The 12,844-nt window shown below is 42.9% G+C and overlaps 1 protein-coding gene across 3 annotated transcripts in view; it reads left to right on the forward strand.

The window, feature by feature from the left end:
• Positions 1–6,889: 6,889 nt before the first annotated feature.
• Mtmr10 (myotubularin related protein 10) overlaps positions 6,890–12,844 on the forward strand; it is a 42,086-nt gene continuing 36,131 nt past the window's right edge. The window contains exons 1-2 of one of the 3 annotated variants that reach the window (XM_004852649.4): positions 6,890–7,352; positions 7,932–7,992. In XM_004852649.4, the coding sequence (XP_004852706.2) occupies positions 7,293–7,352; positions 7,932–7,992 (121 nt within the window). In that variant the 5' untranslated portion in view covers positions 6,890–7,292. The remainder of the gene's footprint in view (positions 7,353–7,931; positions 7,993–12,844) is intronic. The other 2 variants (XM_087188274.1, XM_087188276.1) reach the window with 2 other exon arrangements.

A 12,844-nucleotide genomic window follows, 5' to 3' on the forward strand; every position in this document is an offset into this window, starting at 1 on the left:
GAAATGCCTTTGGGAATTTAAGTCACCATACATTTAAGGAGTAAGCAACTAAGTAAGAAAGAGAAATTAAAAAGCAAACATTAAAAAGGAGGGGTGGGAAGGAATAAGAAATAAAATTATGAGATAGAAGAAGTGAGAAATGAGGAGTCATATATAAAATGTGTTATTTATGGAGGCTTTTTCTTTTATGTTTTTAAATCACATAATGGGGGAAGATACACCATTATATCAAACACCACACTCTAATGATTCAGAGTTTTGTTAAAGTCTAAAATTAAGTACCTAATATGATTTTTCTTGTTATATACTGCCCATGGCAAACACAAATCAATCACACTTCTGTCTAGATGAGGGTTTGTGCAAACCTGTAGCTAAAACCTAAAGGATATATGTTCAAGAACCACAGAGACTGCCCAAGGCTGAGAATACAAGGCGTTATGCTTTGAGTTCAAACAGTCAAGAGCCAAACAAAAATAGAGATGAATCTCTAATAAATGAACTTTTATTTGGGGAGGAAGAATAGGATTGGAATCTGGGACACACAAGCACATGTCAAGATGGGCTCTGGTATGTCCAGAGAGCAAAGGAAAAGTTAAGGGTTTGGTTTGGACAGAGCAATCTGTGCAAGTAGTTATAAAACAAAGTTCATTAACACTTTCAGGGCTTCCAAGGGCAGCCTCTGGCAAGCAAGGTCACAGTTCTGTTCTAAGGTTAGAGCTGGCAGGGCCATCATCAGTTGCTAAGAAGAAAGAGTCTTAGGGTTAGGACCAGCTGTTGTATTGGGTGGGTTCCATGGGTCGGGTCTCTGAGCTAACGTCCATGACCTGAGTGTTTCCACTCAGAAGAGCACCTCTTATCAGGTCTCGGGCCTCCTGCCTGGAGTCGCTGACAAATCTCACTGCAGTAAAGTGCCTCATTCCTGGAAGGAAGCTTGGGATAAAGTATCCAGGGATTGGTAGTGGTAGGACAGGGGTACGTGCCAGACAGAGGTGGAGAATTACCCTTACGAAAGGAGACCTCGCCAGGTGTGGCGGCATACGCCTGCCATCCTAACACTCCGGAGGCAGAGGCAGAAGGATCCCAAGTTGAGTCCAACCTGGGAAACTCAGTGACTTGCTGAGACCTCCCCCAAAATGAAAAGGGGAGAATGGGGAGATTTGGGATATAATTCAGTTCGAATGCTGTGGGCTCAAACAGACTGTCACACCATCATCAACTGGCACGGGAGGAAAGAGAAACAGAGAGAGCCACACAAAGACAGAGACAGAGACCGGAAGGGAGATTGTGGCCTGCGGCACACCAGCAGACCACTGAAGTGGTCAGAGATGATAATGCCTAAACGTGACTGAATCCTTTCTTAAAATAGGACTGTGCTTTTCAGAGCCAGATTAGAATACCTGATCTGGGCTGCATTTATAAAATAAATAAAAATACATAAATGACCGATCAGTGGTTGCCTGGTTGGGGGAGGGCACTTTGAAATTTAATAAATGATAAGTCATTTAACAAATGATTACTCGTTTGTATCTTGCCGCACGGGTATATTTGACCCAATGTTTAACATACTTAATTTTATCTCATTTCTAAATCTTTTCTTTTGATGCACAAAAAAACTTTCAGATTTATTGCCATGTCCTAGAAGAAAACAGATTTCTCACAACAGGTTGAGAAACTTATGACAACGCACCAGAGCTGGTCTGAGGAAGGGGAAGATGACCTTTGGGATTCTCCCCTTCGCTGTTCTCACACACGGCCCTCTTCTGAGGCCTCACCCATCCTCCCCCAGCTATGCAACCTGTGCCGCTCTTTCAATACATAGCTTCAAATATATCATTTTTTATTGTTTTTGGTTCCGGGAATCGAACTTGGGACCCTCCGCTTGCGAGGCAGGCGGCGGCCTCACTGAGCTAAATCCCGGGCCCCAAATACATATTTTTTTTTTTGTATTAAATTCTTTCATTGGTATATTGTAGGTATACAACACAATTACATTTCTCATTGGGAATTGTACCTTTACATGATGCATCTTGGTTCTTATTTTTTCCCCATTCCTAGCCCTCCCTTCACCCCCTCCACCCTTCCCTATTTACAAAGACTTTATTTCCATTTTTTCCATTTCTCAGCATTTTTCCTTTCCCTTCTTTCCTTTCCCCTGCCCCTCCCACTACCCCTACCCCTTTGGACCTTTTCTTCCTATTTTACATTATCGATTATTCATTCTAATCATTGGTACATTTTAGGTATACAATATAGTGACATTCATCATTGGAAATTTGCACCTTTATGGAAAAATAGGAACAAAATCTTTGTAAATAGGGAGGACTGGAGGGGTTGAAGGGAGGGCTGGGCAATGGTGAAAAATAAGAACCAAGAGAGACCAAATACATATTTTTAATGTCAAGTAAGTTATTTTGAACTATGGTTTATAGTATTTGCTCTGTTTCCATATCCTCTTTCTTTTCTTCTTCCAAGCACTCTGATTATTTATATGTTGGATCTCATTTGCCTATCTTCAGTGTTTGCCTCTTTCTCTGTAAGCTGTTTTCTCTCTTTTCATTATTTTCAATCTTAATTTTTTCCTTTTCATCTTCTACTTCTCTTAAGGCATAATCAGTTGTTTTTACATATCCTTGGATTTCTTTTGTTTTAGTCTTTATTTCACAAATACTATTTTTCTCTGCTAATTTAATTCAAGCGTTTCTAGTTCTAATTTATACAGTTCTTTCCTGTTTTAGAAGATGTTCTTAGTATTTTTGAAATAGTAGATGGTAGTTTTGATCTGTTTAGTGGGCATGGCTTTCTGGTATGCTTTTCGTGTGGTGGAATTTTATTTTTATTCTTTTTGTTACAATTATTTTCCGTGGAGTTTTATTCTTTTCTTATTCTCTTTTGTTACAATCATTTTCTGTGGAATGTGATGTCCATACTTCCCTGTGATTATTTTTATCTCAAACTGGTTTTCTTAAACAATTTGAAGGAGGTAGTTTTTTTGAAGGGAAGTGGTTGCAAGGACAGCATTTTTAACTTTATAGTTTAAAACACTGGTTTTCGCTGTGCAGTATTTAAAAAAAAAGTCAGTTTACTTTTGGGGATTCCTCAGTCCCCCATTTTTATTTGGATCTTTTCTTTCCTTTGTCCTTATAGTCTCTATTCTGCTCAAGGTTGGTCCCATGCCTAGCAGTTTGTCTCAGTGTGGGTCCCTTTCCTGGAAGGAAGCCTAGCAGGTTAATTTTCAGAATTCCTGCAGCTACATTACCCCAACCCCTCAGCACTTTACCACAAGCCCTTGCACTCTTAGGCTTTTGGAGAAGACATATCCCTTCGGCTTCAATTGCTGTCTTCAACCTGACTGGCTCGACCTTCCAGCAAGTACATTTTGGCTATTTTGAAGTTCTCCAGATGCCTCATTGATTGCCTTTGCTGATAACACAAACATCTTAGGACAGCTCCTGCCTTGCTAGTACCACTTGCTTCTATTTTGGAAATCATAGGGCTATCATTTCCTTTAGAGTTTGTGTTAATGCTGCCCTTGGGTTTTTGGTTTTCATGTAGTTGTTTTGTCTGTTCTTATATGGGGACTGAAAAAATACTGTTGCTGTCATCTTCCCAGAATTCCCCTTCAAGAAACGGATTTTTAAAACTACTTAATAGCCATTGTAAAAACCATACATTCAGTCAATGGCACAGTTGCGTAGGCCTCATGTACATTTCTAACCTCTGCCATGGCTACTTTCACCTGGACTATTTTAACAGCCCCACAACCAGTCTCCCAGATTCTACCGTGCTGTACCACTCCAGCAGTCGGAATTATTATTTCAAAATGTTAGTCATATCACTCTCATCTCAGAACACTGAAAAGCTTTTTCAACTTCCAAGGCCCATGTGATCTGGCTTGTTCTTTCCTTCCGATCCCCTCTCCCACAGAATTAGGCTGCTTCAGCTGCACTGGCCTCAGACACCACACAGGCTCTTGCCTCAGTACCTTGACACTGCTAAAATCTCTGCCTGAAAAAGCTTTTCCTCTGATTTCCACCTGGCTTGCTCCCTCACTTCTTTTGGCCTCTGCTGAATGTCATCTGACCACAAAGTCCTCCACTGGCCACAACTAACTCTCCATTAAGAAACAGTACCCTCTTCCTTGCCCCATGTTTAGCTTTAGTCACAACACTTGTTACCACCTGACATTAGATCTTAATTTTTTATATCTTTCAACCCAGAATGAAATGCTGTGAAAGTAGGAACTTTATTTTTTTCGGTACTGGGGATTGAACTCGGGACCTTGTGCTTTCGAGACAGGCGGTGGATTAGTGTCCCGGACAAAGTCGGCATTCCATGCAATTTGTTAAGTGACTGTATGAGTCGCTAAATTAATACATAATATACTTGGCACATAATAGGCATTGAAGAAGTATTAGCTCTTTTGTTCTCTTGTCAAGGAAAAGGAAGTGATCTTTATTTCCCATGATAGAAGAATCAATAATGGAAACGTGTAGTCAGGAAAAAGAGGAAGCAGGTCAAAATAGTGACAGAGAGAAAAAAAAAGGGTAGTCAATTATATTATAGAGTAGTCAAAGGGATCAGGAGCTGAGAAAAGGCTGCAAGATGTGTGCCATGGACTCAATTATGTCTCGACAAAATACATACATTGAAACTCTAATGTCCAACAGGACTCCATTTGGAGATAGGGCAAGCAAGAGGTAATAAAGGTTAAATGAAGTCATGTGGGTGGGGTCCTAATCTGGTAGGAGTACTGTCCTTACAAGAAGAGACTTCAGAGGGCTCAAGTTTCAACTGCCCCCACCACCGCAATGTGAGGACATAGCAAGAAGGCAGCCACCAGCAAACCAGGCACAATCAAAACCTTCCCAGTCCTGGACCTTGTTTTGGACTTCCCAGACTACAGAAACGTAGAAACGCATTTCGGCTGCTTAAACTACCAGTCTGTGGTATTTTGTTATGGTAGCCTGAGCAGATAAATCCATTACACACCCAGAAAATTTCATAAAATTTAGTGTTGTCAATAACCAATCTAGAAAGCAGAGCTTTTTCTGCTTTTCAGTTATATATGACCACATACACAGAGTTGTAGATCCTAAGAAAACCATTACAGCAAAAGCCAAATCACAGAATGACATAAAGCGTAAAGGAAAATCCACAAAGGGGCCTGGGATTTAGCTCAGCGGCACAGCACCTGGCCTGGCAAGCACGAGGTCTTCAGTTTAAAAAAAAAAAAGGAAAATCCACAAAGTGCTTGAAAAGTATTTGTGGGGAAAAATCCATTTAATGCAGAGAAAGAACATAAGAAAATGCGCTCACGACTTATATAACCTAATAGGATCAGCATGGTAAAGTGCAACTGTGCAAAATGGAGTTTTCTTTTACTCAATCAGGTTGGCCAGAGAGATCAGTAGAGTTCTAAAGCCGGAGGGGTACAGGAAAGGAAAGAAGGGAATGGAATTAATATGAGAAAATGAAAAATGGAAACAAAGTCTTTGTAAATAGGGAGGGATGGAAGGGTTGAAGGGAGGGCAGGGGAAGAGGGAAAAATAAGAACCAAGAGAGATTAAGGTGCAAATTTCTAATGATGAATGTAATTATATTGTATACCTAAAATGTACCAATAAAATAAAAATTTTAAAAATTTTTAAAAATCACACTTTCTCCTGGTCAAAAAAAAAAAAAAATTTCATTTACTACAACCTACCAAACCTCCTAGTTTAACCTAGCCTATCTTAAACATGCTCAGAATACTTATACTTACATTAGCCTACCGTTGGGTAAAATCATCTACCACAAACCCTATTTTATGAAGTGCTGAATATATTGTTTAGTGTACTGAATACTGAACTAAAAAAAAAAATAAAGCCAGAAAAAGAGCGTATTTGAATCTTCGCTTTAATTTTTTCACGTTAGCCACATTAGCAACACTTGTCAGTGCGTTTGTGATTTGTATGGCCACACCAGGGTTCCCTTGTGACATTAATTATAAAGTGGTGGATTGGGGTTTTACTCTTTAGAGTCCAGTAAATAATAAGAACCTGCTCTCAACTAATTGACTCACCAGACGTAACAACACTAGCTTCCTCCCACCAAAGGCTCCTTGGGATCAGAAATATGGTATGAGTTTAGAAATGCCCCGAATTCGTCTTGGAAGTTCCTCTGTTCTTTGGAACTAAAGGGCAGATCTTCTGTTCCACAGCCGACTTAATCTCATCCCCAGCCCCTAAGCCCCACCCACCCACTGGTGGGGTCTTACTCTTGCTGGGGTTTTGATCATTTATTTGCTCGTTAACATCTTTATACAAAAAGATGGGCAACTTGCCTATTATCTTTTTTCGCATTAAAGTTTAACAAGAAGGGCAGACATAAAAGAACCAAATTAAGAAGTCTGGACTGCCTGCCAAAGTCATCTATCTGTCCAGTCTCCACGGCACATGCCACATCTGAGCATCCTACAGAAAGCAAGGGTCAGCTCAACTGGTAGGGAGACTTCACTGTCTAAAAGTTTTGCGCAGACAACAGACGGTATGACGGAAGAAAATTCTTCCCAAGGGTGGGAACTTAATCATGGGCAGTACGGCCCGCGATGAACGCCTGAACTCGGTCACCTTTGGAGGCATCGGTGTCGGTTCCCCACAGTGCGCAGGGTAACTGCCCTGACTCCGGGGTACCGGAGTCCCCTTCCCTCGTCCCGGGCTCTTCCCCACGACTTCAAAACAGTGCTTGCCCAGGCTGAATGATTAACGAGCAGCAAAGGAGATGTCCCGCGAAACGGAGGCCTGGGAAGAGACGCTACGCCGCCGCAGTAGCCTCGGCTGGCCGCCAGACCGCCGCGAGCCGCCGTAGGTCGCCGCCGGGCCGCACAGAACCCTACGGGCCGCCGTAGTGGCGCCCTCTCAAGGCCGCGCTCTTAAGATGGCTACCCGGCTCCACTTTCCTTGGTGCCCTCTCAGGGTACGGCAGGCGTTTGGCTCAACCCTTGCGTTTTAGCGCCAGCTCGACCTAGAAGGTGGGAGCAGCGGGCCGCCGGCCTTACGCGCGCCGTCTCTCGGGGCGGGGCGCCGGGCCCCTTCCGGGGATGCGCCCCGGGGCTCGCGTCGGCCCAGCTCGGCCTCGGCTCCTCCCTGCATGGGCGGGCGCTGCGCCATCTCCCCGCCCGTCAGTCCGCCCGGCGGGGCCGGCCGCAAACCGGGCCTGGGCAGCCGAAGGGGAGCTCTAAGCCCAGAGGCGTCGGGAGGCGTCGGTGCTGCTGCTGGCCCGCGGCGGGGCCGGGGCGGAAAGGCAGCGGCGTCATGTTCTCGCTGAAGCCGCCCAGACCCTCCTTCAGGTCCTACCTTCTGCCGCCGGCTCAGGTAAACACCCCTCGCGGCGAGCGCCCCTCTCCTGGCGGTTCCGGGGAGCCCCGGCTGGATCCAGGAGCCGCGGGATGCCGGACGCTGCGCCCCGCGGCCCCAGCCCCAGCCCCAGCCCCGCGCCGAGCAACGCGCCTCCTCCGAGCCGCCGCTTGCGCCGTACAAACTTGTAAAACTCTGCCGCAGCCATTCTTTGCCTGAAGTAGACTTGTCCTTAGCGCTGCGGCGTGACGAGCCCCAAGAGAGGGCTCCGAGCTGGCTTTACTGTGTTTAGTTCCTAGCAGGGCGACGGTCCCCGCCGCGACCGCCTGCGGGATTGCGGCGTTTGTGGGCATCTGGCAGAGGAGGTAACCTGTCTGTCACAAACAGGGACACTTGGAAACGGCACAGACCGAATACTTTTATGGTCAGGTTTCCAGGTCAATAAGGAACAGATCTGAAAAAGCACTCGGTTAGGACCTGATTAAAACATGAAAGTTTCTGTTAGGGACATACGTGTCTGTCCCGAGTGGAATGTCATCACTTAGTACTTATGAGGGGGGAATCTGAGATTTCTTTTAATTTGTTAATGTATTTCAGACTGACGATAACATAAATTCGCAGCCGAAGATTAAAAAACTGGAGCCAGTTCTTTTGCCAGGTAAGCATTAAAGTTACGATAGATACCTTAGTAATACACTTTGGTCTAAGATTATTTTACCAATTAGTATCAAGTACTTAACATTTCTCTTTCATTTAAACTCTCCAGTTAAAAATCTAATAACTGAGAGGAAGGACTTGGTTAGAAATGATTCGTGTTTATCCCTGAGAGTTTAAAGCATCATAGAAAACTGTCAAGAATATCACTAGTTCATTTTCTTTTTTTCTTCTGAAATGTTCTTTTTGAAGGAGGTATATCATTAATTGCTTGGGTAGTGAAAGTACATTTTAATGTGTTTTGCTAGTATGAAAAACAACTTTTGTTGTATCTCAGTCTATACTAATCACAAGGCTTAGTGAACTTTGAATTACCTACTTAGCAGTTGTTTTTTTGAGTGTGTCAGCTCTATTTGCAAATTTGCTTGTTTCAGTTCAGAACAGGATTTTCCCAGCAGAGGCACTAAGGACACTTTGGGCTGGATAATCCTCCCGTCGTGGGGGCTGTTCTCAGTTTGACAGCATTCCCATCCCCTACCTGTTAGATGCCAGTGGTACTGCCTACCTTGCAACCTAGTTGCCTCAACCAAAGTCTCCAGGCATTGCCACATCTTTTTGTGTACTTACATGCACAGACCTCCAAGGAGACAGAAATCTCATCCAGGTTGAGAATCACTCGCTGTTCATTAGAATAAAATTTACCTTAGAGGACCTCAGAGATACAGAGGTAAGGGTTGCTGGTAGACAGGAGTTTCCTTTTAGAAAATACAAAAAATAACGTTTGATTAGTGTTTTGAAATGTGTAACAGTTAGGAAAAGTCATCTGTTTAATATGATTATGGGAAGTAGCTATGTTGGGAAGCCTATTTTAAATCTGAAATATAATCAAGTACAAGTTTGTGTGGCCACTATCAACATTTAAAAATATCAGAGTAATTACTTAAAGCCAAATTTAGTGAGTAACTAGAACTTGAAAGGTAGTAACTGAACAAATTTAAAACCTTAAACAATTTATTTATTTTAAAAGTAGGGACAAACACATTAAAAAGTCAGCCTTTGGTTAGGGTAAGAGTAAAAAGGTTAGATAGCTAGCTCTTACAAGTTTTTTTTTTTTAACTTTATTGTGGGAGTTAAGATATAAGTATTTACCCTTGATCGTGTTAACATTTTCCATCCAAATAGTGTGTACTAATTAATTGTATTTTTCCTCAGGGTGGACAGTAGAATTACTAAGTAGCCCTTGTCCCCTGTGTGTGCACTGTTTTAGTCACTCCGTGCATTTTAAAGACAGCAGAGGGAATATTAGTGCCTGTGAGCTGTTGAACTTTGGCTTTAATTTGAAAAGCCTGCTTCTTAGGCATTCATTCTCTCCTCCTGACACTCAGCTTTGACACTTACAAACAACAGCGCCTTAGCTACAAATATTAGTTTTTGGTATTTTACTGAAAACTGTTACTAATTATCAATAAGGTTGAAGAATTTTCTTGGTAAAGGATTATATCTTCTTTAAAATTGTGAAAAACTTACCTTTCCTCTAAAGTCAGAGTTCCTGGGGCAGATTTTAAACCTAGTTCTTGACTTGGAGTCATTTACTTGCACTAGAAATACTGGTAGCAGGTAAATGTGAATCTTCTTTTAGCTGCCCATTAAAGAGCTCTCCGACCTGTGCTAGCTTTACAGCTAAAATACGTACATGCATACATCACGGTTCTGTCACCCAGCATTGTTTGTTCCTGACTTACCGTCATAGAACACTGAGCCAATCTGAATTATAGTGTGCTTTGCCCCCTTCCTGACTCACTCTGTTATTACCTTCTCCTTCTGGCCTTCCTGTACTTCCCTGGTTATGCTCTGTCTGGCCCATTGTGGTCTTCACTTCCTCTTTTACCTCTCATGTCATATTGTGTCACCACTAGAACCTTTGTTGCCCCTTCTTGCCCTGCAGCCTTCTATTCTACCCATGAAATCTGGAGGAAAAGTGGAAAGTAACTGAAGTATTAAGTGATCTACAGGCCTACACTAGAATAACTGGGGTTGTAGTGCCATGGTAGAGTGCCTGGGTTTGATCCCCAGAACCACAGACAAAAATACAACAAAATCATAAAGACCTAGGCAAGGATAGCACTTTTACCTAGAGGGATTGAATAATATAGTTCTGGCCTTTGCAGCAGTTAGAAATCAAGAGAAAAATTGGCCAAGTCACCTGTGGCTTTACCCAGGCACACAGAACAAGAAGTAATTGTTCAGAGATATAGTATCGCATGCTATGCTTTGGCATAGTGCCTTGCTTCCAAGGATATCCTACTTCAGTTGCCCGAAGTTTGAACTTCTAATTCAATAAGCAGATGAAAATTGAAACACAAAATCAATTGTTTATTTGTGTGCAGTCACTGTGTGCTCTGTTAGAACTTAACAAGGCTAAATTTTAAATGATCTCATCTTTTATTAAGTAAGGAAAATTGAAGAAAATGACCAGTAATTTAATTTAGATTGTGGTATATGCTAGTGATTTTCAACTTTTCTGGTTTGTGAAAGTCCTCTAATTGAACTTTGCGGTCCCGGTGTCTAACATAGTGCCTGAAATATGATAGGCCCTGAGATATTTACTGAGTGAATGATTGAATAAAAGCATCTCTCAGACCACCTGCTTAAACTCTACCTGCGTCACACACATATACACAGAGAGAGAAATTCCCAGATTTAGAAGAGAAAGCCCTATTTCATTTCAGACATCTCAAGAGAATTATATTTGAGTATAAAACTGAAATAAAGTACTCTTGTCAAAGTATCCTTTCTCCGCCAGGCGTCGTGGTACAATTTATAATCCCAGCACTTGGGAGGCAGCTGGGGCTATATAGTGAGTTCAAGGCCAGACTGGACTACATAGACCCTGCCTGAAAGAAAGAAAAAAGAAAAAGACCGGCCTTGCAAAGTGCAAGGTCCTGAGTTTGATCCCCGTTACCGAAAAAAAAAAAAGGCCTTTCTCTTCATCATCACATCTTAGAAGAATCTTGATCTTTTAATGACTGCATTTGTATGTGTAAAAGTACTCCAATACTCTTTGAAAATACAACATGAATTTTAAAGGGTGCATGTGTCATGTTTATGTTCCAGCATAGATAAAAGCATGTAATGTCAGACTGTGCTCGCATCTTTTTTGGTAACTTGTGAACATCCCCTGAGCACCCGGTTCTGTGTAGGTGGGACAGTCTGGAGGTGTGGTGTGCCCTGGTCACCTGGGGCCTCGAGTGGGCTTTCAGGCTGCCTGCAGACTGGGAGCAGATTGTGACATGGACCAGTGGTTCCCAAATTCATCCAGCCCCAGGCATCAGATCTGGGTGATGGTTTTGCCAGCCCTTAATCAAAATGAGAAAATTACAGAGAATGCAGCCTTCTTTCATAAAACAAAACTTGAGTTAATAGTTTCCTTTATTCTGAGATTATGGCCTTCCAACTTCTTTTGTATAGGTATATTCTTCTGTTAAATTTGGTGATAGTAGCTGTGACTTCAGAAAATTTTAAGTTGGCAGAATACCAGATTAAAAACTCTGTATTGGGGGCTGGGGATTTAGCTCTGGTTCTGGTGCCTGCTGCACAAGCACAAGGTCCCGAGTTCGATCCCCGGTACCAAGAAAAACCCACCAAAAAACAAAACTCTGTTTTGGTCCCTATTTTTTTGTGTGTATACCTGGTTTGCATTCTAAACTGGAAACCACTGGATGAGATAATTACAATATGGATACAATTTAATGACCATTCAATTATTTTGTCTGCCTAGGAATCCTTCCACTATCTTCCCCAAAAATGCATCCTCCCTCTTTTGACCAGTTGTAGTCCAACAACCACACTTGGTGTGGCCAACAAGGATAATTACCCCACCCCCCACCCCCCACAAGTGTGTGCACAGATGTGCCTCCAGATGTTGTCAGGTTGATACTAAAGGAAAGCATCCTCTTTTGGTCATGTTGCCAGAGGCCACAATTCCAGAAAACCCGTCTCAGAGAGTGAGAAATTCCGAGGGAGTGTACTGATGTTCAAATCTCTAGATTTTGTAATCCTTGAGGTCCAGCTAACACAAAAGCCACAGAATCCTCCTTTTTGCTGAGCTAGTTCCAGGCATAAAGATCCTTCACTAACATGGTTTATAGGTTAATCCTCATAAAAGCCCCATGAAGTAAGGTACCAATTTATCTTCATTTGGCAGATGCGAAAACTGCAGATTGTGGAGGCTGAGTAACTTGCTCAGTGCGGCAGAGCTGGCGAGGTAGAGCCATACTTCTGTGCCTGTCTCCCTGGCCGTGCCTTTAGCCACTGGGCATAGAGCCTACCTGGCTGTGCTGGTGACATTAGGGTATAGATTTATGCTTTGGAACTGTTGAAGGGTAGATTGGCTGTCACCTTAGAGGGAGTTCTCTAGTGAGGTAAAATTTAAAAGATGAACCCTGACCTTGGCTCAGCCTTTTTCACAGCAGTGACAGATTTTGACCAAGCTTGAGGAAGAACTCTTAAACAGTTTCAGCTGCCAGAAAATGGACTGTCTTGAGAGGCAATGGGCCTCCTGTCCCTGACTACACAAGCAGAGGCTGGTGGAGTGCCAGTGGCTCTGTAATGAGGATGGGAGATTTGTAGTGAGTGAGGCTTGATGGCCTTTGCTTTCATCTAAGCCCAGGGCACGATCTTTTAAAGCTCTGGGGATGGAGGACAAAGAGTTGAAATGTTAGGAATAACAGTAGTGAATTACTGTGTTCAGCAGGTACTGAACACATTCTAGGCACTGCATGGCAGAGGGGTGAGAAGCTGCAGGGACAAGGCCCTGGCCCGAGTTTCCGTTCATAGGGAAGTCCTTCACACAGGGG

Source organism: Heterocephalus glaber, unplaced genomic scaffold (assembly GCF_053883595.1).
Source record: "Heterocephalus glaber isolate CG9 unplaced genomic scaffold, H.glaber_assembly_v1.0 deba00001531, whole genome shotgun sequence".
NCBI classification, from domain to species: domain Eukaryota; kingdom Metazoa; phylum Chordata; class Mammalia; order Rodentia; family Bathyergidae; genus Heterocephalus; species Heterocephalus glaber.